At 46.1% G+C, this 27,455-nt stretch overlaps 1 protein-coding gene across 1 annotated transcript; it reads right to left on the bottom strand.

Annotated features, from left to right (window-relative positions):
- Positions 1-316: 316 nt before the first annotated feature.
- LOC310672841 (zinc finger protein RFP-like) lies at positions 317-26,938 on the bottom strand. Its single transcript, XM_083430497.1, has 15 exons — positions 26,447-26,938; positions 23,877-23,966; positions 21,817-22,047; positions 19,990-20,012; positions 19,476-19,591; positions 18,825-18,851; positions 17,592-17,618; positions 15,229-15,770; positions 11,676-11,906; positions 6,534-6,629; positions 5,445-5,675; positions 4,792-4,814; positions 3,800-3,915; positions 2,689-2,724; positions 317-870 (listed from the first exon to the last, which is right to left on the bottom strand). The coding sequence occupies exons 1-15, from the start codon at positions 26,861-26,863 to the stop codon at positions 344-346; spliced, it is 2,733 nt and encodes a 910-aa protein (XP_083286623.1). The 5' UTR covers positions 26,864-26,938; the 3' UTR covers positions 317-343.
- Positions 26,939-27,455: the final 517 nt, after the last annotated feature.

The following is a 27,455-nucleotide window of genomic DNA, read 5'->3' as shown; positions in this document are numbered from 1 at the left end:
ACTTGGGTCCCTTCCAACTATGATTCTATGATTTGATTCCATTCATAGCCACTCTTCCTGCTCTGAGATCAGGAGGTCCTACTCAAAAACCACAGAGGCTGAAAAATGGCTTGGGAACCTTTCATGGAGCTATGAAGGAAAATTGCTGGAATGCTTCCTTCTTTCAGGGAAGTGATCATAGAATCATAGAGTTGGAAGAGACCACAAGGGCCATCGAGTCCAACCCCCTGCCAAGCAGGAAACACCACTAGAGCACTCCTGACATATGGTTGTCAAGCCTCTGCTTAAAGACCTCCAAAGAAGGAGACTCAAGAAACAACGGGAAGGATCTCCTTCCTGCGATTCAGCACCTCAGCTGGGATCTGTACCCTACCCAGAAGTAGGGCCGGATCTTCTGCCCGGAGAAGGAGGCTCCCGTAAAAGCAAAGATCAGCTCAGCTCTGTCCATATCAAAGAATTCCACAAGTCCCTCCTCGTAGTCGAGGGTCACGCGGATATTCCTGAGGTCTTGCCCCAAGGCCAAAGGGGTCTGTTTGGGGGAAGTAAATGCTACGAGTTCGCCCATTATTGCTCCCACAGCCCAGATTCCCTCGCTGGGAATCAGCCTGAAGCTGCCCTTTCCTTTCCTCCTGACGGACTCTCGTGCCACCCCCACCGCCCACATCGCCCCGCTGCCTTCGTTGTCCACCTCCACTTCCCACAGATGTCTTCCGGAAGTGAATCGCTCGCGGCCCAACACACAGGGACCAACATCAAATCTTCCCGGTTTATCAGGCAAGGCCTGCTCTTCCTCTGCCTTCCTCACAGTTCTTAGGTCCTCGGAGAGAACGAGGCGGCAATGTGCCGTGTCTGGATCCAGAGTCACCGTCACTGCAGGAGAAAGAAGAGGAAGAAGAAGAGTTTGGATTTGATATCCCACCTTATCACTACCCAAAGAAGTCTCAAAGCGGCTAACATTCTCCTTTCCCTTCCTCCCCCACAACAAACACTCTGTGAGGCGAGTGGGGCTGAGAGACTGCAAAGGAGTGTGACTAGCCCAAGGTCACCCAGCAGCTGCATGTGGAGGAGCGGGGAAGCGAACCCGGTTCACCAGATTACCAGTCCACCGCTCTTAACCACTACACCAACACAGATAAGAAGAGAAGAAAGAAGAAATGAGTGATGTCACAGAAAGAATTCACTTCTGTTTCTGGAGACATTTTAAAAAACCAAAAAAACTAAACAACCCTCTTTCTTCCAGGCTTTTGCCTTAATGTGTTTCAGGAGGCAAAGAGCAGAGAAATCGCTGGCTGATGAAATCACCGGCTTTGCGACACCTCCAAAATAGACCTGCCCAGGTGTTGAGATCTGCAGGGAAATTTCGACACCAGGCCTCTGGGGATGGAAGGCAAAATCAGAATGTCTTTTCCATTTAATGTTTATGTACTATATGGTCTAATTGGATGGAGCTGTTTTTAAACCTCCCTAGAACTGAATGGTGAAGTCACGTGGATATTGTGGGCTGTTTCGCACGCAGCTCTCCTGGCTCGTCCACACCCTGCTTCTCCCGTGTCCAGAAAACACAGATCCAAGAGGTATTCCGCTTGGCCTGTGGTTTCTAGGCTTGGGCGCAAGCGGTTTTCCATTCACCCTGCCACTTTCCCCAGGAAAAACCCGCTCTTTACCGCTGAGTCAGAACAAACATAAGTCCACGGAAAACCCAATTGACGTTTGCTCCGATTTGGTGGTAAAGAGTGTTTCCCCCACCCAGAGATAGGACAAGCAGAAGTGTGGACAAGCCATAAGCCAAAACATAGCTTAGTGCAAACGGCTATGCATGAAGGTTCCCTAGAGAGGAGACTACTACTACTACTACTACTAATAATAATTTATTTATACCCTGCCTTTCCGGCTGGGTTTCCCCAGCCACTCTGGGTGGCGCCCAACAGAATGCTAAAAACACAATAAAACATCAAACATTAAAAACTTCCCTAAACAGAGCTGCCTTCAAACGTCGTCTAAAAGTAAGATAGTTGTTTATTTCCTTGACATCTGATGGGAGGGTGTTCCACAGGGCAGATGCCACTACTGAGAAGGCCCTCTGCCTGGTTCCCTATAGCTTCACTTCTCGCAGTGAGGGAACCGCCAGAGGACCCTGAGAGCTGGACCTCAGTGTCCAGGCTGAATGTTGGGGTGGAGACGCTCCTTCAGGTATACTGGGCCGAGGCAGTTTAGGGCTTTAAAGGTCAGCACCAACACTTTGAATTGTGCTCGGAAATGTACTAGGAGCCAATCTAGGTCTTTCAGGACTGGTTTAATATGGTCTCCGCGCCCATTCCCAGTCACCAGTCTAGCTGCCGCAGACTGAGGCCACTGCTCTCCTTAGTCTTCCTGTTATGCTGCTATGTGCTAAACCATGGTTTGGCGTGTTGTACAAACCCAGCTCATCTCCTTCAGACAAACCATCAACCCTAAACCCAATAACATAACTTGGTTACAGTTCACGGCTCATACCCTAGCACTGGGATGGGAGACTTTAATTCTTATTCCCCAGATATTGTCCCTGCCCCACCCCCCTGCGCCACACGTGCAATTTACATGATTCCCATTAAAGCAAACGGTAACATCTAATTTGGCCTTCTTCCAGAGCTAGCCCCCTTGAACTCATCTCAGGCACCACCTCCCATCTCATCTGACCAGGAAAATTACCTTTGTACAGCGCTGGCTCCAGGAATTCCAAAGACTCTGTTATGTGGAGGAAAGAATTATCCATTTATTCAGATACATTTGGCACTGTCACATTACAAGTCAACCAAGCACCTGATAAAAGACTCCAATGGACACTGTCGATGCCTCCCTCCCTTTCTCTCACTAACATCAGCTGTGCAACTGAGTGGAGCACCCACAGACATCTGTCCCCCTTGACCTTCCAGAGTTGTTCCCATCCCAATGAGGTAAAGACAGGTAAAGGACCCCTGGATGGTTAAGTCCAGTCAAAGGCGACTCTGGGGTTGTGGCACTCATCTCACTTTCAGGCCGAAGGAGCTGGCGTTTGTCCACAGACAGCTTTCTATGTCATGTGGCCAGCAGGACTAAACTGCTTCTGGTGCAATGGAATGCCACATGGAAATGCCATTTACCTGTCAGCATCGCCCTTGAGCCAGTGTCACCAACTGGACTCATCCCCCTCAGCCCCGACTGGGCTAGGCGAGCTGGATAGCACTTCCAGAGACCACCTTCCTCACAGGAACAGGTCTAAGTGCTGTGGACTCACAACTCAGAGCTGTGAGCACCGCAAATCACTCCAACAAGAAGACAGTCGTTGTACAGCAGAGTACAGCAGAGCATAAATCACTCGGACGACAGCGCTGAAGAATATCTTCTTTTATTCATTAACAGCTGCTGTACTATACAAACTATATACAAATGGAGATGCTGGACTGCACTGAGCGTTACAGCTGCTTTCTGCAGCGACCTTATCTACACAGAGATAACACTCAGTCTTTTTCTCTCCCTGACTGACTCACTCACTGACTCTCTCACTGACCGACTCTCTCTCTCTCTGATGTGGTGCTGGAGCAGAATAAGTAGATATAAGAACACGCCTCCTCCTCTCTGCAGAATCAGCAGACTGCTCAGGAGATTCTTGGGTATGGGAGGGGTGAAATCTCCTCATTACCTTCCCGTCACAGTGGTACCTATTTATCTACTTGCACTGGTCTGCTTTCGAACTACTGTACTAGGTTGGTAGGAGCTGGGACAGGGCAACGGGAGCTCACTTTGTCACGGGGATTCAAACTGCTGACCTTGTTCCCAGTACCTTTAAATGTCTCCACAGCAATTCCTAAAGCAGCGCTGTTCTCTGAGTAAACTCCAACCGCCTCTTCCAATCCAGGAGAAAGCTCAATTGCATCCCTTACTTGTTCCTTTTCATATCTGGAAGGGAAGATGGTTAACATTTGAGGGATGGCTAGGGTCTACTGCTCCCCGGCCCACCTGCAGTGATGAAGCCTGACGTGTAGTTGAGAGTAGTTCTTACGCATAGGTTGATGCCTCAGGCTGCCATTTGAACATGGAATTCCTTTACAAGAAAATGCTGCTCTAGTTGATTTCATGGTTAAATGGAGAAACGAGATAACCTTCCTCTTGGTCGGGTTTGTAGTTAGGTACAAACCCCGTGTCTGATGTATCAATTGCTCAGTTTGTGGGGTGCTGCAAAACATGGTTTCACTGCAAAACAACTGCAACAGTTTGGCACCGGTTAGGAAGGGATCCCAAATTTTGCAGGGTTTTCGCTAAAACCACCACCACCCTGCAAAACTTTGGCACAGGTTTGGAGACAATCCCAATTTTGGGGGTTCATAGTTAATTTTCCTCGCAGGGTCTGGAAACCAAACCTTATGAGGAACATAAGGAATTGGGTATTCCTTATGAGGAACATAAGGAATTGGGTACGTTTAGCCTGAAGAAGAGAAGACTGATATCGGAAGGGCTGTCAAAATGGAAGATGGAGCAAACTTGCTTTCTGCTGCTCCAGAGAGAAGGACCCAAACCAATGGATTCAAATTCAGGGATGAATGAGTTTAGGAATACAGTTGACTGCAGTGTAAGCTTTTGGGTCGTGTGGAAGGTGTTCTGCCTTTCAGTATCAAGCAATAGGCATCTTCAGAGGGTTGTCATTTGCCCCATTTGTGTTCCTCAGCAACGCTGAGGTAGAAATCTAGCGCTTGGCAGTGCTCCACAGAAATGTGCTTTTAAAATGGAATCCCACCAGAGATGAAATGCAAAAGATGGTAGGAGAAAGCCACATACCTGTTCAAGTCACTTCTGATGTCCTGAAACAGAGAAATAGGTCTCAGTTACACAGCAAGCACACACAGGGGCCTGATCTTTGTGGTTGTGGAGAGTCCTTTCCCCCTTCCTTCTATGGAAGAACTAGGGCCTGAGCTGAAGGACAAAATGGAAGTCTGTCCCCATTCCACATTCTGGTGAAGGGTGGCTTAAAAATCTAATACAGTGGTACCTCAGGTTTACATACGCTTCAGCTTACATACGCTTCAGGTTACAGACTCCGCTATCCCAGAAATAGTACCTCAGGTTAAGAACTTTGCTTCAGGATGAGAACAGAAATCGTGCTCTGGTGGCGCGGCGGCAGCAGGAGGCCCCATTAGCTAAAGTGGTGCTTCAGGTTAAGAACGGTTTCAGGTTAAGAACAGACCTCTGGAACGAATTAAGTACTTAACCCGAGGTACCACTGTACTTAACCCAGGTACCACTGTAAATAGTAAGAAGTAATAACGAGCAATCACATTTGTTTCATGACAAGATGTTGATGGAGAGAAAGCCCAGCTCTAATCCTTAATGTCCAAATGGCAGTTTATATTTTCCTAAATAGGGCTGGTAGGCAGCAGGCCTACATTCCTCATGTAGGAACTGCTGTGAGATGTCTTGGTCTCATGTCTCACCTGCAGGAATCCACAGACCGGCTGCTGGCACTTCTCCTCCATCTCGACGATCATATTATTGAGGTGGGAGATCTCCTCGGAGAGCCTGCTTACATTTTCTTGCTGCCTCTTATTGATCTCTTTCTTCAGATCTTCCATCTGGGTCAGCTTGAGGTGCACCATTCTTTCGAGCAATCGGCACATCCGATGAAAGGAAGACTTGACTTTCTTTGTCTCGGCTTCTAACTTTGCCTAGGAGGCAAACATACAAAGAGTGAAATGCGGAGAGGAAAACCAGATGGAAGATGAGGAACATTTATGGAGAATGCATTAACAACAACAACAACAACAACAACAACAACAATAATAATTTATACCCCGCCCATCTGATTGAGTTTCCCCAGCCACTCTGGGTGGCTCCCTATCAAGTGTTAAAAACAATACAGGATTAAATATTAAAAACTTCCCTAAACAGGGCTGCCTTCCAATGTCTTTTAAAAATAAGATAGCTGCTTATTTCCTTGACATCTGATGGGAGGGTGTTCCACAGGGCAGGCACCACCACCGAGAAGGCCCTCTGTCTGGTTCCCTGTAACCTCACTTCTCGCAATGAGGGAACCGCCAGAAGGCCCTCGGTGCTGGACCTCAGTGTCCGGGTAGAACAATGGGGGTGGAGACGCTCCTTCAGATATACTGGGCCGAGGCCGTTTAGGGCTTTAAAGGTCAGCACCAACACTTTGAATTGTGCTCGAAAACGTACTGGGAACCAATGCAGATCTCTCAGGACCGGTGTTATGTGGTCCTGGTGGCCATTCCCAGTCACCAGTCTAGCTGCCGCATATTAAAAACATGACAAAACATCAGAACTTTAAAACTTCCCTAAACAGGGCTGCCTTCAGAGGTGCTCACTTTGGATCTGCCTGTGATTCAGCAACATTTGACCAGTCTTGCCTCCCACCCACTGCTTTCTCCATGGGACATTGTGGATTTTTGAGGGGATTTCTGAGACCTTTCACAGCTGCCACAGAAGTTTAGGCTGGGCATGCTGCCTTTCTAAAGCTCTGCATTGCTGACCCCCAGGTGTATACCATAATAACAACAAACCCATACCAGACATTCTTGGCTTCCCAGCTCTTCGGCCAACACACGGTCCTCAAGATTCTTTCTCATGAGCTCCACAGACTTCCGGTGGCTCTCGATTTCCTCCTAAAAAACAGAAAATGCACAACATCATGTAGCCAAGTGAGCAAATCCCTCTTCCCCACTGCCCAAATGCCATTGTTTCCAGGGAGGGACAAGAGATGCCCACTAAACTCTTTTTTATTTTATTTTATTTATACTTTTCAGATATATACATTTCACTGATCTTACAATCATTTTGACATCTTAAAACTTGACTTCCTTCCACCTTTTTCTGTGGTTCCTTAAATTTGTTTTTAATATCTTCTGCATATCCAAATTAACTTAATTTGCTCATTTATTTATCTTCTTTATAAATATACTCTTATGTAGCTGCAGGTTATTACAATAATCCTGCCAGTGTTTTTATCTGAAAATATTCAATAAACCATTTCCATTCTTTTATAAAAAAAGTTTATCTTGATTTCTTATTCTTCCAGTAAGTTTTGCCATTTCTGCATATTCCGAAAGTTTTTGTATCCATTCTTCCTTTGCTGGGACTTCTGCTTCATTCCATTTTGTAGTCACATACATGAATAAATTTCTATACAATTTAGGTAGTTCTATCCCTATAATTCCCAAGAGAAAGGCTTCTGCTCTTTTTTAAAAAAAACAAACCACCAAATGTTATTTTAAACATCCTTTTCATTTCATTGTATATCATTTCCCAGTAAGCCTTAACCTTACTGCAAGAGCACCACATATGATAAAAGAATCTTCTTTCTCTTTACATTTACAACACTTAAAATTTGATTTAGTTTTATACATTTTTGCCGGTTTACTCTGTGTTAGATAGCGTCAATATATCATTTTCATATAATTTTCTCTTAAACCATAGCATGCTGTAAATTTCATATCCCCATTCCACAATTGTTCCCGTTCTTCCATGTCTATATTATGAACAATATCTATTGCCCAATGTATCATTGAGGATTTTACTTGCTCATCCTTTGTCACCCATTCCAACAATATTTTATACATTTTAGACAGCACTTTTACATTACGTTCCAACGCCCACTGAACTCCTGAGCCCTTCTCTGCCAAACTGCAATTTCAGGAGTGTAGGGAAAGGGAAATAAACAGATGTAAAGGCAGAGCTATTTGGAAACTGAAGGGTTTAAGTGGCAGAGCTGATTTCTAAAGAAGAGAGTCAGACCACAGAGGGGGGAAATGTTAAAGGACAGATGGAGAAATTGTGGCTTTTCAGATGTTCAGCTACAGTTTCCATCAATCCTGATCACCAGCCATGCTGGCCTGGGATTGATGGTCTCGGCCCAGTATACCTGAAGGAGCGTCTCCACCCTCATCATTCAGCCCGGACACTGAGGTCCAGCTCCGAGGGCCTTCCGGCAGTTCCCTCCCTGCAAGAAGTGAGGTTACAGGGAACCAGGCAGAGGGCCTTCTCGGTAGTGGCACCTGCCCTGTGGAACGCCTTCCCATCAGATGTCAAGGAAATAAACAAGTATCTGACTTATAGAAGACATCTGAAGGCAGCCCTGTTTAGCAAAGTTTTTAATGTTTGATCTTTTATTGTGCTTTTAATTTTGTTGGGAGCCGCCCAGAGTGGCTGGGGAAACCCAGCCAGATGGGTGGGGTATAGGTAATATATTATTATTATTATTATTATTATTATTATTATTATTATTATTATTACTACTACTGCTGCTGGAATACCTCAAATCCAGTCTCCCTATCCTTGTAATAAAGGTTTATTGGCCAGCCAGTCATCTGGTCTATTATTATTTATTTGTCTATTCATTTGTTTATTTTACTTGTTAAATGTTATAGCCGATTTCATTTACTTGCTTACAGACTTACTAAATTTATATACCCCCCCTTGACTGTAAAAAACAAAACAAAAATCCACCTCTAGGTACTTTACAACAATAGAAAACTTTTAAAATTACCAATCAATGGATAAAAATGGGTATTAAACTATTAAAATCAACAGTGGTTACAAATATTTAATCTTGTCAGCCTCTGTGTGTCTGGAGTTTTGTGTATCTGCATATCTTGTGCAAGCACACAACTGGGTTTTCCGGTCTGCAACCTCAAACAGCAGTCAGGAAGAAATAAAGGCTCACAAGCAAATGTTTGGCAGGATGTGTTATATATAACATTCTGTGAACATGAACCGATTAAGTTCTCAACACTGTGAATGGTGCCGCCGGGGCAAAAGTCCAGAGCCCCCGCACAGCAGAACAAACAAGGTGGCCCCCAAACGCTGCAGAGATTGAAAATGAGGTTGGTGATCAAACAGGACCCAAGAGGCTACAATCTGTTTGGAAAGATTAATTTTAAATACACCAGCAGAAGAGGAGCGAGTGCATTTCAGCCAGTGAAAGACACCAGCCTTATAATGTCAAAGAGAAATCAACAGCACGTTGTACAGAGATGGAACCTGGAAAAAAAGAGTATAAAGTGGTGATTGCAATAGGCAAGATTAAAATTCGCTGCATCTTATCCATTGCTGAATCCTACACTGGACAGGCTAAACACCACCAATACTCTAGTTAAAAGTTTACTACATTATCCCATTAACTACCTGGCCTTTGGGACGCGGGTGGTGCTGTGGGTTAAACCACAGAGACTAGGACTTGCCAATCAGAAGGTCGGCAGTTTGAATCCCTGTGACGGGGTGAGCTCCCATTGATCGGTCCCTGCTCCTGCCAACCTAGCAGTTCGAAAGCACGTCAAAGTGCAAGTAGGTAAATAGGTACCGCTCCGGAGGGAATGTAAACGGGGTTTCCATGCGCTGCTCTGGTTTGCCAGAAGCAGCTTAGTCATGCTGGCCACATGACCCGGAAGCTGTCTGCGGACAAACGCCGGCTCCCTCGGCAAATAAAGTGAGATGAGTGCTGCAACCCCAGAGTCGGTCACGACTGGACCTAATGGTCAGGGGTCCCTTTACCTTTACCTGGCCTTTTACTTTAAGAACATAGTGAAATTCCTAGAAACTTGCTTCTATATGATACACAATATCTATAGTCATCGTCCTATACAGAACAATGAAATTGGAAATTACATAAAACATTCAAAAACCCCTAAAAACTCTGAAACCCAATTTAAAAATATAATATACTATAAAGACGCCTTATGCTGCGTTTAGAACCAGAATTGCATTTGCGTAGAAACTGTTTCTCAGGCGGCTATTCCTAGTCTTAATAACCCTGTACCTTCTTCCAGAAGGCAGAAGCTGAAAGAGATCATTTCCGGGGTGCGCACTATCCTGCGCTATCTCTGCAGCTTTCTTATGGCACCTGGCAGCATAGATTTGATCCAAGCTGGGAAGAGTGCACCCAATTATTCTCTCCACAGTCTTTACAACCCTGGACGGCATTTTTTTTCTGGACAGCATTTGTTTTTTCTGTGTTGTTAGAGATATATTACTAGAGATCATTCTGGCATCCAGAAAAAAATCAAAGAGAAAGTTGGTCCAGGTAGAATTAGAAAAAAGAAAAAAAGGGGGGGGAGTGTTTTAAGATAAAATTGTGAACCAGGAACAAAATTCTATATCATCTGTTCAAAGCTGTCCGTAGCATGAAGCTCAGGGTGGTGGTGGCGGTGGGGGGACGACGACGACGACAATAAACATTTCTGTGTCACGATGAGAAGTAAAATCTTCCAAAAACTAGTTACAAAAGTTAATGGAAGCTGCACAAAACGTATGCAGAAAGCTCAGCGCAGACAGCGAATCCTAAACCTGTGAGAAATCTTTATAGGCAGTAGGAATGGAATCTAAAAGCAAAGTTTCTTCTGTGTATGTTGCAGAGAAGAGATATACAGCACAAAAGGACATCGGGAAAAATTGCTGGTGTGGAAAAGAGATGAAGCTAGATAAGAGTTCCCTGGGAAGAGGGATGGTTACTCTGGTAATTGTAGCTCTATGAGGAGAGTATTGGATTAGAACTGAAGGCGGCCGTGTTTAGGGAAGTTTTTAATGTCTGACGCTGTATTGTTTTTAATACTCAGTTGGAAGCCACCCAGGGTGGCTGGGGAAACCCAGCCAGATGGGCGGGGTATAAATAATAGATTTATTATTGTTGTTGTTGTTGTTGTTGTCCCACATCACTATCAGCACCCTTAACCGCAGTTCCACGATTCTTTGGGGGGAAACCATGACTATTCAAAGTCTTCTGGTACAGTGGTACCTCTGGTTACGAACTTAATTCGTTCCAGGGGTCTGTTCTTAAGCTGAAACCGTTCTTATCCTGAGGTGCGCTTTCACTAATGGGGTCTCCTGCTGTGCATGCGCCTCAGGTGCGAGATTTCCATTCGCCTCCTGGAGCAAAGTTTGCAGCCAGGAGCAGCTACTTCTGGGTTAGTAGAGCTTGTAACCTGAAGCATTCATAACCAGAGGTACCACTATACAGTGGTACCTCAGGTTACAGACGCTTCAGGTTACAGATGCTTCAGGTTACAGACTCTGCTAACCCACAAATGGTAGCTCGGGTTAAGAACTTTGCTTCAGGATGAGAACAGAAATCATGCGGCGGTGGCATGGTGGCAGCGGGGGGCCCCATTAGCTAAAGTGGTACCTCAGGTTAAGAACAGTTTCAGGTTAAGAACAGACCTCCAGAACAAATTAAGTTCTTAACCCGAGGTACCACTGTACTGCTTTATTCATTTTGACTGATTTGCTGCATTTAAACCACCTTTTTCTCCACGTTACTTACGGTGAAGCACATGGTTCTTTACCAAAGGCGTCGTGGACTTTGAAGACACCCAAACTCAGGACAAAAAGGAGAAACGGGCTAAGAGGAAGGCACGCTTGGCAAACCCTCGCAGGGATCAACTCCCACCCAGAAACCTATGCCCCCACTGTGGAAGGACGTGTGGATCCAGAATTGGCCTCCACAGTCACTTTCGGACTCACTTGGCTACATCCATGGGCTTAGATCTACCAAAATTATTGAAAAGCATTGAAAGTACTCAGTTAACTGAGGTTCTGTTCAAATCCCACAGAAGGCTCCCCCCCCCCCCGTAATGTACTCTCTTTGGGGGCATCCCAAAAAAAGCTCGACAACTACATGTGTTTCTTCCCTAACCTTCTGTCACGGTGAATACCGTTACCTTGTAGTCTGGGGCAGCTTCCTCTATGGGGACCACATTGTGTCCTCGATGCTCCTTGGCTCTGTCGCAGACCAAGCAGATGAGGCATTCGTCGTCTTTGCAGAAGAGCTTCAGGGGCTCACGGTGCTTCTCGCACATTTCCATCTCCTCCATCTCCTCCTCTTCCAAGCCTCTGCCCAAGCCTGTCTCCAAGTGACAACAGCAGCAGCAGCAGCAGCAGCAATTCTTAAGTCAAGCTCCTTTTAATGCAATAAAGGCCTGGCATTTCCCTTTGTACAACCGACACCGGATGGCGGAGGAATCTGAGAGCAGCAGGAAGCAACTGAAAAAACAAGTGTTTTTGTTTCGCTTTCAGGTTTCTTGACCAAGAATTATATACCGTAACTAGCAGGGGGTGTGTGTTTGTGTGCACAGACACTTAGGGAATTTCTCTTTTAGGAAAGCAGGGAAAATCCTGCTTACAGTCAGATGATGTGAGAGATGCTGTTTGATTTTGGGTAGCAAATCTGTTATTTAATTTTGTTTTCTTTTATTTTGTACTCCCTGGGAAAGCATTTGTGGTGTTTTGTTTTTTTTTGCTTCGGGCGTCAAAACAACTTGGTTAATACAAAAGGTTGTATTAAGCTGTCTGTCAGCATAATTTTCAGTATGGTTTTATCACTGATGTTCTGTAATGTGTTTTTAATGTTGCACACTTCCCTGGGATCTTTTGATAAAAGGAGGCATATACAGTGGTACCTCGGGTTAAGAACTTAATTTGTTCTGAAGGTCCGTTCTTAACCTGAAACTGTTCTTAACCTGAAGCACCCCTTTAGCTAATGGGGCCTCCAGCTGCCGCCGCGCGATTTCTGTTCTCATCCTGAGGTAAAGTTCTTAACCTGAGGTACTATTTCTGGGTTAGAATTAAGTTCTTAACCTGAGGTACCACTGTACAAAAGAAAACAGCAGTTCTCTGGGATTCTTATTTGCAGTTCTTTGCACTTTGAGAAATGTGGTGCTTTATACATTAATTAGCATCCTAATTTCTTCTTCTTCTTCTCCTTCTTCTTCTTTGGCGATCACTCGTAGCCGAGTAAGATTGTCTTCCATAAACACGGTTTTAACAATGAGCGGTGGCTGCCCTATATCCTGTCAGCCTTCCTGTCAAGAGATTGTACTTACCTTCCCAGCCTCCAAACAATTGAAAATTAGAAGCAAAACTATTGTGGGAAGCAGCTTCCAGTCCGTCCGTCCCCCCATAAGCATAACTAGAGAGTGAAAAAAGCCTAAGATTGTCAGAAGTGTTTGCCAAGCCGATTTTTATTTATGTTATGCTACAGGACTTGGCACTGTAAACAACATGCCAATGTTACACAGGAGAAAACAGCACAAATAGAAGATGTTTGCAAATTAAGGTCCATCTCAAAGACAGAGGTACCTCTGATTTTACAGATGGAAATGTCTCCACATTCCCTGCGCTATGGAACAAGCTATGGAAGTAAATTTATTGTATACTTAAAGGATAACTGTAAAACTTTAAAGACACTAGCCGGACTGATATAAGTCCTACAATGTAGATAAGAAGTAAAAAGTTAAAATACGCGATTGAAGGGAAGGAGGGAAGTTGCGAGCTCGGCAGAGCAAAAATGTTTATATGTTGATTAATGTATTGTATTGTAAGAATGATTGTGTTGAAGGAAGGTGAGGACAGGTGACCTCATCTAGGCCCGAAGTCCCCCCCCCCTCAAAGCAGGCTCAAAGCTTCTCAAAATAATTTTTCAGCAGCTAAGCATCAGAAACATTCCGCTCTGCTGTAACAAAGGTAGAGAACAGTCCATTGTTTCTCAGGCCTTTCTCATGCCTTCTGGCCTTCCTAAAGAACCACATTGCAACTTGCTTTCTGTTCGGGAACCATGCCAAAGCAAAGAATGAAACAACTGGAACACACTGAAATCCCCTCACCCCCTTTCCTGCATAGAGTCCAATAGTCCCAAGACAGCTTTCTGTACATGCTCAGGAACCTCAACATGGGGCAGGACTCCTGAGGGAGGAGAAAGGAGGAGGGAACTGGAAAGGGGTATATATGCTTGTGCACATGACTGTGAATTCGTGCGTGCTTTTTGTGACTTATCACACTTGCTCCTTCTACCAGTTCATGGATGGTAGAAATAAAAGCCTTTTCTCTGAAGCTATTCCTTGAGTGTCTGTTGACTCCCACTTCCCTTTCCCAGGCGCAGTATTTTTCCCACCCGAGGGCAAAGCCTCATAAGGCTACAGTGTAAAGAAAATAATAAAAAATTATTGGGGGGGGGGAAGGAAAAAGCTACCATCACCTAATTGGCTTGATCTCTATGCCTTATCCTCTTGTCAGTGCTCATGAAGGGCTCCTGTCTAACTTGCCATCAGAACAAAAATGGCCCGCAGAAAGCTTAGCACATTACCTGACCCCAAAGAGATATTATCAAAAAGCTTCACCCACACTTCTGGTTTCCAGTTGCAGTTCAATTCCTAGAAGGGAATAGGGGAACTCAATGTCGTTGGACTCCTACAAAGCCTGATTTGCAATACAAGGGCTAATGGGAATCAAGATTCCCCATCTTAGGCTGAGGCAGATGTACCTCCCCTCTCCAGAAGCAGGACCAAGTTTCCCCGCTTTGACTCCTGAATGGCAAGATTCAATCCATGCCAGTGGCGTAGCGTGGGTTGTCAGCACACGGGGCAAGGCAAGTAATTTGCGCCCCCCCCCCCGCTGCACTGTCCCTCCCCCAGATAGTCCTTCGCTCTCTCTCCGCACCGCACCGCACGCCTGGCATCCTCCCCTCCACAGTGGGCGGCGACCCGGCGGCTCGGATCGGATTCGCACAGCCAGCACTGCAGTGAGAGAGAGTGAGTGAGCCAGGTAGGGGCAGAGAGCTGCGAGTGCGAGCGTGCGCCCCCCAGATGTTGCGCCCGGTGCGGCCGGCCCCCCCCCCCTGCACCCCCCACGCTACGCCACTGATCCACGCAGCTGCAGTAACTGAAGGGCACGAGTTGAAGCCAAGCAGCTCTGCATCTGATCACAAATCCCACACAAGCTGCCTTATGGTAGAAAAGTGGAATCATTAATAAACAGAAGTCTACCATAGCTGAACTTTCCCACCTTTGGTGTGTCTTCTAAAGGCCCTGCCAAAAATATATAGCTGGGGGAAGAAAAGGTTTTAAATAACAGCCAGGACTGAAGCTGTAGGGCAGGATTGGGGAGGTCCTCCAGTTGTTGGGACTACAACTCCCATAATCCCTCACCATCCACCATGCTAATTGGGGCTGAAGGAAGCTGGAGCCCAGCACCCTGTGGAGGGCCACTGGTTCCCTATGCCCAGTCTCTAATCCCACCTGTTTCGTTTATGTTTTTACACTGATTCTGTTTTCTCTCATCGCCGATGGAAGTTAAGATCTAGGACTGGGAGACACCATTACTGCTGGGAAGCCGCTAAGACCTTGCCTGGGTGTAGAGAAAGCGCTAGAACGTCACCTCCTTTCAGGATGGTGGAAGTTATTGCAGCTGAGATGGGGGAAGATTCGCCCTTAGAATTCAGCACTTCAACCTCACCCCTCTCCACACCCGGAAAAAGGGGAGGATCTTCTCCCCAGAGAACGAGGCCAGCTGGAAAGCGAAGATCAGGTCGTCCGAATCGACGTCGAAGAACTCCACACGACCCTCTTCGTAGCTGAGGGACACTCGGATCTTCCTGAGCTTGTTACGCCTCAGGATCAAGGGGGTTGGCTTTGGGGATGTGAAAGCCAGAATTTGGCACGGGGAGGTTAAGTCGTGGCTGTTGTGGAACGACTTCCCCACAGCCCAGAACCCCTCGTCTGGGCTTATGCGGACCTGCCCCTTCCTCCTCACGGACTCTCTCGCAACCCCCACGGCCCACCGGCCCAAATTTTCCTCCACCTCCACCTCCCACCAGTGTCTCCCCGAAGCAAATCTCTCGCGGCCCAGCACACTCATCATGATGTCGAATCTCTCGGGGTTGTCGGGCACGGATTGGTATCGACTTCCTCTTCTCACGCTCTTCAGGTCCTCGGAAAGGATGAGGAAGGGGTTTGCGGTGTCCGGATCCAGAGTGAAATTCACTGCAGAGGGGAAGGTAGATGATGATAGATAGATAGATAGATAGATAGATAGAAGAAGAAGAAGAAGAAGAGTTTGGATTTGATATCCCGCTTTATCACTACCCGAAGGAGTCTCAAAGTGGCTAACATTCTCCTTTCCCTTCCTCCCCCACAACAAACACTCTGTGAGGTGAGTGGGGCTGAGAGACTTCAGAGAAGTGTGACTAGCCCAAGGTCACCCAGCAGCTGCATGTGGAGGAGCGGGGAAGCGAACCCGGTTCACCAGATTACGAGTCTACCGCTACAAGTCTAGATAGATAGATAGATAGATAGATAGATAGATAGATGGATAGATAATAGAGATAGATGATAGATAGATAGATAGATAGATAGATAGATAGATGATAGATGGATAGATAATAGAGATAGATGATAGATAGATAGATGATGATAGATAGATAGATAGATAGATAGATAGATAGATAGATAATAGAGATAGATAGATAGATGATAGATAGATAGATAGATGATAGATAGAATAGAGATAGATAGATAGATAGATAGATAGATAGATAGATAGATAGATGATAGATAGATAGACAGACAGATGATAGATGGATAGAAAGAAGAGCAGGGTGTGGATAGATAGATGATAGATAGATAGATAGATAGATAGATAGATAGATAGATAGATGATAGATAGATAGATAGATAGATGATAGATGATAGATAGATAGATAGATAGATAGATGATAGATAGATGATAGATAGATATAGATAGATGATAGATAGATAGATAGATAGATAGATAGATAGATATAGATAGATAGATTAGATAGATGATAGATAGATGATAGAGATAGATAGATAGATGATGGATAGATGATAGATAGATAGATAGATAGATAGATGATAGATAGAAGAGCAGGGTGTATTAAATCCTTGGAAAGACTAGTCTCAGAGGCTAGATCGGATCTGGGGGAAGCTTTTTCAGCTTCCGAGGGCCACATTTCATCCTGGGCAACCTTCCAGAGGCCAGTGGTGGGCGGGGTCAAATGGGAAAGTGGGTGGGTAGGCAGATGCAACTCTGACCTCCACACTAGGTGACATTCCAGCCATGCAAAAACCAAAGGCCTCCGCACACACATCTTCATCTAGGCATGCAAGAGGCATTGCTGCAGTTGACGGACACCTTCTAGCCAGACAAACACACTCAGGGAAAGCCAGTGATAGGTGTTTGCCTAGGGAGAGTCTGGAGGGGGCCAGATAAGAGAGGCCTTGAGGCCTGCTTTGGCCACCGGGGCCTGTGGTCCTCCCCACCCCCACTTCTCATATTGTCTCCTTTCTCCAGACCAGACTTTGACAACCTGGTGCCCTCCAAGGAGATTTGTAGGACTTCCGCCAGCCTTTACAGTCATGCTGGATGGGGCATCTGAAAGCTCTGGAGGATCTCATTCTCCAACCTGATGCCTTCCATGTTTTGGACTACAACTCCCATCATGCCCTAGCATTGATGATGCTGGCTGGGGCTGGTGGGAGTTGGAGTCTGACAGCACCTGGAGGGCCCCAGCCCTGACCTGACACAACTCAATTAAATACTTCAGTGCAGTGGCGTAGCGTGGGTTGTCAGCACCCGGGGCAAGGCAAGTAATTTGCGCCCCCTAACCCGTGGATTTGCGCCCCCTAACCCTAACCCCCATATGTTGCGCCCGGTGCGGCCGGCCCCCCCTGCACCCCCCACGCTATGCCACTGCTTCAGTGTGGGGCTGCTGCTGAGCCTCCATCCCCCATCAAAAGTTTCCCACTTTTTTATTTTATTTTTAGTTCTATGCATATAGTTACCTTTGTACAAGTCTTGATTCAGAGACTCTGTTGTGCAGAGGAAAGAGAGACAAATTAAATCAGACACCATCATACATAGAGTGGTCTGTCATTTAATGTTTCAAGAGGGAGTAAAACCTCTCACACTAAACTGGTCACGTTCAAATTTCAATTACAACTGCATTTAGTTAATTGTTGGTTTTTTTGAATTCTCAGATGTGGTTTCCATGATCAGAGAGGGCAACCTTTTAACCCTGGTTGTTTCTACACTAGACCTTTTTTTCTGTTTCTTAAATTACTATCCTTTGTTCACCTGGTCTTTAAGGAGAATCTGTCATTGTTGCTAAATTGTTGCATTCCCGTGTTTTCTTTGCTGAACACCCAATTTTTCATTGGTTTTTTTATGATCATTTTTATGATAAAAGAGTCTGGGCAGACAGAGCACTTTTGAGGCTTTCAAAGACCAGTGTGACTTTAATTAAAAGATTCCTGTTCTCCTTGTTTTATTGTTTCTGGTTCAGGGTGTTTGTAGGATTAGTGATTAAATGCCCCCGAATTTTTCTTCTCTGTAGGGGTCTTAAGACTTTTCCTTCTCTCTCCCTCTCACCCGTTCTCAATGAAATAGTGCTATTTCTCTATCAAAACAGAAACAGAAAAAATAGTGCATGGAATCTGCATCTCTAAAACAACTACTTGATGAGTAACAGAAGCCAGCTAATAAACAATTAATCTCTGATCTCCCAGCCACACTAATCAGTAGGCAACAAAAAAGCAGAACTTGCAAAGAGAAAACTTCTATCGTATTTTTTGCTCTATAAGACCCACTTTTCCCTCCTAAAAAGTAAGGGGAAATGTGTGTGCGTCTTATGGAACGAATGCAGGCTGCGCAGCTATCCCAGAAGCCAGAATAGCAAGAGGGATTGCTGCTTTCACTGTGCAGCGATCCCTCTTGCTGTTCTGGCTTCTGAGATTCAGAATATGTTTTTTCTTGTTTTCCTCCTTCAAAAACTAGGTGCGCCTTATGGTCTGGTGCGTCTTATAGAGCGACAAATACGGTAATTCATATTGCAAGGAACCTTTGTTGAACAGGAGTTATTTGTGTATAAGCTTTAGAGAACTGGTCATGAAGAACAAAGTGTAGTTTCACTTTTGGAATAGGAGACCCACAGCCCACGTTCCAGTGTGGAAGCAACCTCTATTTCAAGCACCGTCTCCCATCAAAATTTCCCTTCCCGTACATTCCCAGAAAACTACCTTTGTTTACTGCTTCCTCCAGAGATTCTGCCATGTGGAGAAAAGGATGACAAATTTACTCAGACCACCATATACTGTAGATAGCAATGTGTAAATTCATGCGAGAAAGAGAGAAAAAAAGAACTGAAAACCACACAAGAGTCTCACTTACACAAAATTAAGTATAGCGTTGAAGGAGTCCTGTGGCACCTTGCAGACTAACCCATTTATTTATTCTGGCCGAAGCTTTCATGGACTGAAGAACCACAAAATTGTACGCCATAATAAATATCTTTATTTTGATCTTTAAGTTGCCACAGGCTCTTTCTTGCCCCGCCAGGTGCCTCTCAAGAGAGCAATGGCATCAAGCTACATTTCTTCTCCTCAGAAACAGATATGGATGGTGGGAGACGAGATTCTTCCACCCTGATGCCCACAGATTATTTTGTGAGGAAAGCAACCAGCTTGCCGTTAATGCAAGCTCATCAAAAGATCCACCAAAGTGGAATGGAACAGAAGGGGACAATATTTATTGGGACGCCGGTTCAGACATCTGGAGGAACCACAGGATAACCATCAAGGGCCTCTCTTTCCTCATATCCCAGAGCTGGTAGCCTCTCAAAGGTCTATACCCAGTCCCCTCCCCTCAGATCCCGTGACTACCACCAATACCTTTATATTTCTCCATAGCTTCTTCCAGAGCGGAATTCGTCTGAGAGTAAATCCTGAACTTCTCTTCCAGTCCTGGAGAAAGGTCCACCAGCTGTCTCACTTGCCCTTTCTCATATCTGCAGGGGAAGCAGGTAAAACAGAGAAGTCTGCCATGGCCCCTGCCCAGGCAAACTCCTCTGAGGAGAGCTATCCTGAGGAGACGGATCCATTCCCTGGTTTGCCCCATATGGCGCTCCTCTGAAACCTAAGGAGACATCTTCTCCAACAGACACGTCCCACAAAATGGTTCACAGATTCCTGAGAGCCCCGTGGAGATATCTCTGTTGCTGGAAATCCCAGGGTGCAGAAGAGAGTCAGGGAGCCCCTTTTCAGGTTGGTAAAGCACAAGACTCTTATTAATTTCAGGCAAAAGATTCCTGCATTGCAGGGGGTTGGACTAGATGACCCTCGGGGTCCCTTCCAACTCTACAATTCTATGATTCTATGACTCAAGGAGTGAGAAAGTGCCACTTACCTGCTCAAAACCTTTTTGATGTCCTGACAGCATGGGAAGAAGGGGAGAAAGAGTTCTGTTCAGCTGCACAAACACAACACAGGCTGGATTGCTTGTTATTCTGCTGGGAATTAATGTTTTTTCCTTCCACCTTGAAAATGGAACTGCCACTCCCCACATTTGTGTCAACTTCATTTCTAATCTTATGATTCAAGAAGACTTCCCCTTTCTTGTAAAGGGAGTTGGGAATGGTCTTTTTATCTTGGTTTGTAAAAAGCAGGAATTAATCCTCCCTGGGATTACTTGTCATGTGAACAGTCTTCTTTTGAGCATCATGCTTGGGCTGTGTGTGCAAATTCTGCCAGCTGGAAGCAGAAGGGGTTGTGTGCAAATCACTGAACAGCTGAGTGTTTGTGATATCATGAAGTGCTCCAAATCTCCCCACTTCAGTCCCCCCCCCCTTAAATTTTTTTTTTTCCAAAGTTCTCTACGATTGTTTAAAAGCAGAACACTCGAGAACTCCCAGAAGTGCAAGCTGGATTTTCAAAGGGGCAGAGGAACCAAAGACCAAATTGCAAACATGTGCTGGATTATGGAGAAAGCTAGAGAGTTCCAGAAAGACATCTACTTCTGCTTCATTGACCATGCAAAAGCCTTTGACTGTGGGACAAGAAGCTACAGTTAGAACTGGATATGGAACAACTGATTGGTTCAAAATTGGGAAAGGAGTACGACAAGGCTGTATATTGTCTCCCTGCTTATTTAACTTATATGCAGAATTCATCATGCGAAAGGCTGGGCTGGATGAATCCCTAGCCGGAATTAAGATTGCCGGAAGAAATATCAACAACCTCTGATATGCAGATGACACAACCTTGATGGCAGAAAGTGAGGAGGAATTAAAGAACCTTTTAATGAGGGTGAAAGAGGAGAGCGCAAAATATGGTCTGAAGCTCAACATCAAAAAATGAAGATCATGGCCACTGGTCCCATCACCTCCTGGCAAATAGAAGGGGAAGAAATGGAGGCAGTGAGAGATTTTACTTTCTTGGGCTCCATGATCACTGCAGATGGTGACAGCAGTCACGAAATTAAAAGACGCCTGTTTCTTGGGAGAAAAACAATGACAAACCTAGACAGCATCTTAAAAAGCAGAGACATCACCTGGCTAACAAAGGTCCGTATAGTTAAAGCTATGGTTTTCCCAGTAGTGATGTATGGAAGTGAGAGCTGGACCATAAAGAAGGCTGATCGCCGAAGAATGGATGCTTTTGAATTATGGTGTTGGAGGAGACTCTTGAGAGTCCCATGGACTGCAAGAAGATCAAACCTATCGATTCTTAAGGAAATCAGCCCTGAGTGCTCACTGGAAGGACAGATCCTGAAGCTGAGGCTCCAATACTTTGGCCACCTCATGAGAAGAGAAGACTCCCTGGAAAAGACCCTGATGTTGGGAAAGATGGAGGGCACAAGGAGAAGGGGACGAGAGAGGACGAGATGGTGGGACAGTGTTCTCGAAGCTACCAGCATGAGTTTGACCAAAATGCAGGAGGCAGGGGAAGATGGGAGTGCCTGGCGTGCTCTGGTCCGTGGGGTCACAAAGAGTCGGACACGACTAAACGACTAAACAACAACAATAAATGGTGCTATAAACGAGCACTATAAAGGCACAATTTAACAGAAGAAGGGGGGGATAGAAAAAATAATCAAGGAAATCATATATGGGTAACAGAAGTGAGTATATGTGTCATTTGAAGAACGAAGGTGGAAATGATCTGGTCTTATCCAATGGGGGCAAAATGAAAAGATGTTTCTATTGTGTACCTCTGGAGGCAAACTCAGCCTCACCTGTGGAAATTCATTTTCTGGCTGCTGACAGTTCCTCTCCACTTCAGTGATCAGGTTGCTGAGATGGGAAATCTCTTCTGTGAGTCTGGTGAGGTTTTCCTTCTGGGTCACTTCTATCTCTTTCTTCAGGCCTTCGAGCTTGGCCAGCCTGAGGAGCTCCATTTCTTCCAGGAAGTTGTACATTCGCTCAAAGGCAGACACGACTCTCTGCTTCTCCATTTCTAATTCCGTCTGGTGGGGAGGGAAACACGGAAATTGTCAGTGATGGGCCGTAACCATGGAGGGCTGGTTCCCAAATGCAGGTGTATAACTCCTGAAGAGAAGAAGGCGCCAACCATCTCCCTGCCTGTGATTCCCAAGTGATGTAGGAGAAACATCTCAAGGCCTTCCACATGTGCTCTGTCAGGAAGATTTTGAGCAGGGGTCAGCAACCTTTTTGGGCTGGTCCACCGTCCCTCAGACCATGTGGTGGGCCGGACTATATTTTGGGGGGGGAAATGAACGAATTCCTATACAGTGGTACTTCGGGTCAAGTACTTAATTCGTTCCGCAGGTCCGCTCTTAACCTGAAACTGTTCTTAACCTGAAGCACCACTTTAGCTAATGGGGCCTCCCGCTGCTGCCGCGCCGCCAGAGCATGATTTCTGTTCTCATCCTGAAGCAAAGTTCTTAACCTGAAGCACTATTTCTGGGTTAGCAGAGTCTGTAACCTGAAGCATATGTAACCTGAAGCGTATGTTACCTGAGGTACCACTGTACCCCACAAATAACCCAGAGACGCATTTTAAATAAAAGCACACATTCTACTCATGTAAAAACACGCCGATTCTTGGACCATCCATGGGCCAGATTGAGAAGGCGATTGGGCCGCATCTGGCCCCCGGGCCTTAGGTTGCCTACCCCTGATTTTGAGCATGGCAGGGCAGGATAGAATTCCAGACAAAGAAGTGCTCTCCCAAGCCTACATCCCCAGCATTTTTGTACTCCTGTCTTAGTGATGTCTACACTGACTTGGTCATGTCTACAGAATGGAAGATGGCAGCATCTTCAAGGATGTGCTCTATGGGGAACAGGCTTCTGGCACCAGGCCCATCGGCAGACCAACTCTGCGTTACAAAGATGCCTGCAAATGTGCCAATGGCTCGTAGTGAACACTTGACTCTTCAGCTAGAGGCCAGCCTGGGAACACCAGGCTGAGATGTCTTTGGGGGGCATGAGGAGTCTTGTACGCAACACCCATCCCCAAAGACTACAATCTGTCCTTGTCCTCCATATGGAGATTACACACACACACACACACACACACACACACACACACACTACATAATAATAATAATAATAATAATAATAATAATAATAATAATATCTTTATTGTCATTGCCCCCTTCGGGGACAACGAAATTACTTTGCTGCTCCATGAAAACACTAATTAAAAAATATAGTATAATACAGCAAGGGAGATTAGATGACTTTCAAAGTCCGGGCTTCCCATTCAGGGCCGAGATCGCTCTGGAGAAGAAGCTGTTCTTAAGACGGCTCGTTCTTGTCTTCATCGTCCTGTATCTCCGTCCCGACGGCAAGAGCTCGAAGAGACAGTGACCAGGATGCGATGGATCTTTTACTATGTCCAGTGCCTTCCTATGGCACCTTGTGGCATAAATCTGCTCTAAGGTGGAGAGTGGGCAGCCAACAATGCTCTCTGCTGCCTTAACAACCCTGCGCAACCCCATCCTGTCCTGGGTAGTACAGCTTCCGTACCACACACATAAGCCATAAGTGAGCACGCTCTCAATGGCACAGTGATAGAAGGCAAGCAGCAGTTTCTGCGGAAGATGGTTTTCCTTAGTATTCTCAAAAAGTACAGTCTCTGCTGCGCCTTCTTCACAAGCCCCCTTGTGTTGACGCTCCAGGACAGATCCTCTTGTAATTCAATGCCCAAAAATCTGAACATCTGCCATAATCCCTGACCCCTGGCCACGCAGACTGGGGCTGATGGGAGTTGTAGTCCAAAACATCTGCTCTAGCTTGGGGAAGGTTGTACCTTAAGAATAAGCACTTACCAGACATTCTTTGCTTCTCAGTTCTTCAGCTAGTTTCCGATCCGCAAGAATTTCTCTCTCTTTTTCCAAACACTTCAGCTCAGCCTTTTCCTCGAGAAGCAGAAAGAAAAGAAAAGAAAGAAAGTTTATATGGAGACTTATTGATGCCACTGATTCATTTCCTTTGAAAGCCATGTTTGATACGGCTGCAGGACTAGCAACCTGTCCTCCATATTTCGCCTTGGATAAATCAGGGACCTCTTTCGCGATGTGGGCCTTTCATGTCTTCTCTGCTCAAATGGGTATTTAAGAAGGTATGGCCAGCATTTTATTTTCAAGTTGCATGTTTTGTGCCACACTTAACTGGAGACCCAGGCACAGTGTGCAGTTGTGTATTTATTACAACTAGCGTTACACTGAACCCTTGCTCATTTCAATGTTCACAAATGAGTATTAGAAATCATCCCAGAATTGGCCCCACTAAACATCTTCCAAGACAACAATGCCCATTTACACCACAAAGAACTCATAACCCACCTACTCTCAGCAGCCAGAAGCATCATAGCCAGACACTGGAGAGACCTGTCAGGAGTAAGCATGGACCAATGGTACCAAATAGTATGGGAAACAGCCTTACTAGAAAAACTAACCAATAAACTGAAACTGACACGGGGACAAATAGAAGAAGATGCCTTCACCCCGGTATGGCTCCCCTTTATCACATACACAGCCCAACAAGACAATGACAAAAATCCACCAACAGCCTACAAATCAATACGGCTAACCTGATCCCACCCCACTCACACATGAAAAAAAGATCACCACAGCCAATCACAAATAAACAACCACCAGAAAGAGAGAGAGATTGCACATACTTTTGTAAACCAAGAAAATCTTTAATAAAAATGCATTAAAAAAAACAACAACAACTGAGTAAACGAGAGAGGAGAAAATATTGGGGGGGGGGAAAATAAGCAAAAAAAGAGAGGGGTGTTTCTTTTCAGGGGTGGACACCTGAAGATTTCTCTCTTTTTTTTCTTTTGAAGAACTATATAAGAGAACCAAAGTTTGTGAGTGGAAGGAAAACAGCACGCGCTCTTAGATTATAACCACAAACTGAGCCCAGTGAAGCAATACAATTTTTTCCAGGAAAAAGGAGAATAAAGCTGTAGTCTTGTATTCATTTATCTGGGAGTGATCCCCATTGAAACCAGTGGGACTTACCTCTGAGTAGATCTGTGTAGGACTGTGCTGCAAACAGAAGTGTGGTGTACTGAATGTACGTTTCTGAGCACAATTCAAAGTGTTGGTGCTGACCTTTAAAGCCCTAAACAAGAGTCTCCACCCCCATCGTTCTGCCCGGACACTGAGGTCCAGCTCCGAGGGCCTTCTGGCGGTTCCCTCACTGCGAGAAGCCAAGTTACTGGGAACCAGGCAGAGGGCCTTCTCGGTAGTGGCACCCACCTTTGGAATGCCCTCCCACCAGATGTCAAAGAGAAGAACAACTACCAGATTTTTAGAAGACATCTGAAGGCAGCCCTGTTTAGGGAAGCTTTTAATGTTTGATGCATTACTGTATTTTAATATTTTGTTGTAAGCCGCCCAGAGTGGCTGGGGAAGTCCACCCAGATGGGTGGAGTATAAATAATAAATTATTATTATTATTACTACTACTATTAAAAGGCCGATGATGAATATAGCAATGTTGACAAACACCGTAAGAGCCCTGCTGGAGCACAGCCATCGACAGCATTCATGTCAAAGCACTGTGATACCTCTTTAAACAGGCGTGGCTCCCCCCCCGGAGAACTCTGGGAGATGTAGTTTGTTACAGGGTGCTGTGAGTTGCAAAGAGACCCCCTATTACACTCCCAGAGCTACAATTCCCAGCGCCCCCTATGAAGAGGTATGGACCCCTAAACCACTCTGAACTCTGAACCACTGCAGTTTCTTCAACTTATTGGAGGAAAAATGGGGTCCCAAGGTGATAAAATAAATATAAACACAGAGAGGGATATGTTCAGCCTAGAGAAGAGCTGGTGAGGAGGCAATAGGGCGGCCTCCTTCTGATATCCGAAGCCCTGCCACGTAGATGATGGAGCAAACTTGCTCCCTGTCCTGCCACAGCAGCCACCCTGACACCCTCCAGATGCACTGCACCTCCCATCATCCCTGACTGGCTGGAACTGCTAGGAGATGTAGTCCCAAACCTCTGGCGTGCACCAGTTCGGGGAAAGCTGTTCCAGGGGGCAGGAACTGCATGCCCACCTATCAGGGAAGTTGTAGGCGTGGATTTCCTGCAGCAGCAGCAGCAGCAGCCGCGGGCTGGGATGGATGACCTCTGAGGTCCCCTACCACTTTACGATCCCGGTGGTTTCCCGCACAGATCCACCCCAAGAAAAACAAAGTCACTGTCCCATAATGCCCCACAGCAGCAGTGGCGTAGCGTGGGGGGTGCAGGCCGCACCGGGCGCAACATCTGGGGGTTAGGGTTAGGGGGCGCAAATTCACGGGTTAGGGGGCGCAAATTACTTGCCTTGCCCCGGGTGCTGACAACCCACGCTACGCCACTGACAGCAGGGATTTCTTACCTGCTCGGTCACCTCTTCTATGGGAATCACCCGGTGTTCCCGGTGCTCCTTGGATTTGTCGCACACCACGCAGATGGGGACCCGATCCTCCTTGCAGAAGAGCTTCAGGGGCTCCCGGTGCTTCTGGCACAAACCCCCCTCCTTGGCTTCTGCCGCGCTCCCTTCTTCCTCCAGCTTCCGGAGTATTTCTGTCATGCTGGCCAGCTGCCAATTGGGCCGGGGGCTTTCTCGAGGGACGGCTTCCCTACACTGGGGGCAAGAGACGCTTTTGCCCCCCTCCTCGCAGCACTGGGCCAGGCAGCCCTGGCAGAAATTGTGCCCGCAGTCGAGGATCACCGGGTCCTTGAAGAACTCCAGGCAGATGGAGCAGGTCGCTTCCAGGCACAGCGCCTGGATGGGACCCCCGGGGTGGTCCATGGCTGCCTCGCCCGGGAGCGGAAGAAGGACAGTTCTCGCTTCTGATCGCAAGTGCAATGACTTTGCAGTCCGTTTCCCGGAGCGAGGAGCGGCAATGGGCCGAGGGGTGTGCCTTAGCCGGATGTTTTTGCTGCTGTCAGATGGGTGGCTTGGGCTAAGAGGGAGGGATAGATATTTTTCCTCCAGAAACAGCCATTATCTTTTCTTAGGTTCATTTAAACTAGGAGTGGCTCCCGGGAATATTCTCTGCTACCCACCAGATCCTAGCAATTTATTTATTTATTGGGGGGTGGGGATGTACATTATATCCCCTCCCCGACCAGCTGATCTGCTGCGATCCCCAAGGAGCTGCGTGCACGTGTTTGTGTGTTCGTCTGTATATATATGCGTACACGTGACAGCACCTGACGTAGGGCGCTCTTTGCTCAAGGTACAGGGATAGTTTGGGGCAATCAAAATGATAATGGAGCTGGGACAACTCCCCCTAGGAAGGAAACGACAACATCTGAGCCTTTTTAGGTTGGAAAGAAAGGCGGGAGCGATGGGGAAATGAAAGGTGTGTGCAAAATCTGGCGTGTTGAACGCGCTGTGA

Source organism: Podarcis tiliguerta (assembly GCF_965153285.1).
Source record: "Podarcis tiliguerta genome assembly, chromosome: 2".
In the NCBI taxonomy this organism is placed as follows: Eukaryota; Metazoa; Chordata; class Lepidosauria; order Squamata; family Lacertidae; genus Podarcis; species Podarcis tiliguerta.
The sequence above is the reverse complement of the archived record's forward strand: the minus strand, read 5'-3'. Positions and strand labels throughout refer to the sequence as shown.

Coding starts and splice junctions, on each gene's coding strand:
- LOC310672841 (XM_083430497.1), bottom strand. CDS start 26,863: ATGGACCACCCCGGGGGTCCCATCCAGGCGCTGTGCCTGGAAGCGACC. Junction 18,852..19,475: donor AGCTATGGAGAAATATAAAG/GTATTGGTGGTA, acceptor TCCACATGGCAG/AATCTCTGGAGGAAGCAGTA. Junction 15,771..17,591: donor GAATCAAGACTTGTACAAAG/GTAACTATATGC, acceptor TCCCCTCTGCAG/TGAATTTCACTCTGGATCCG.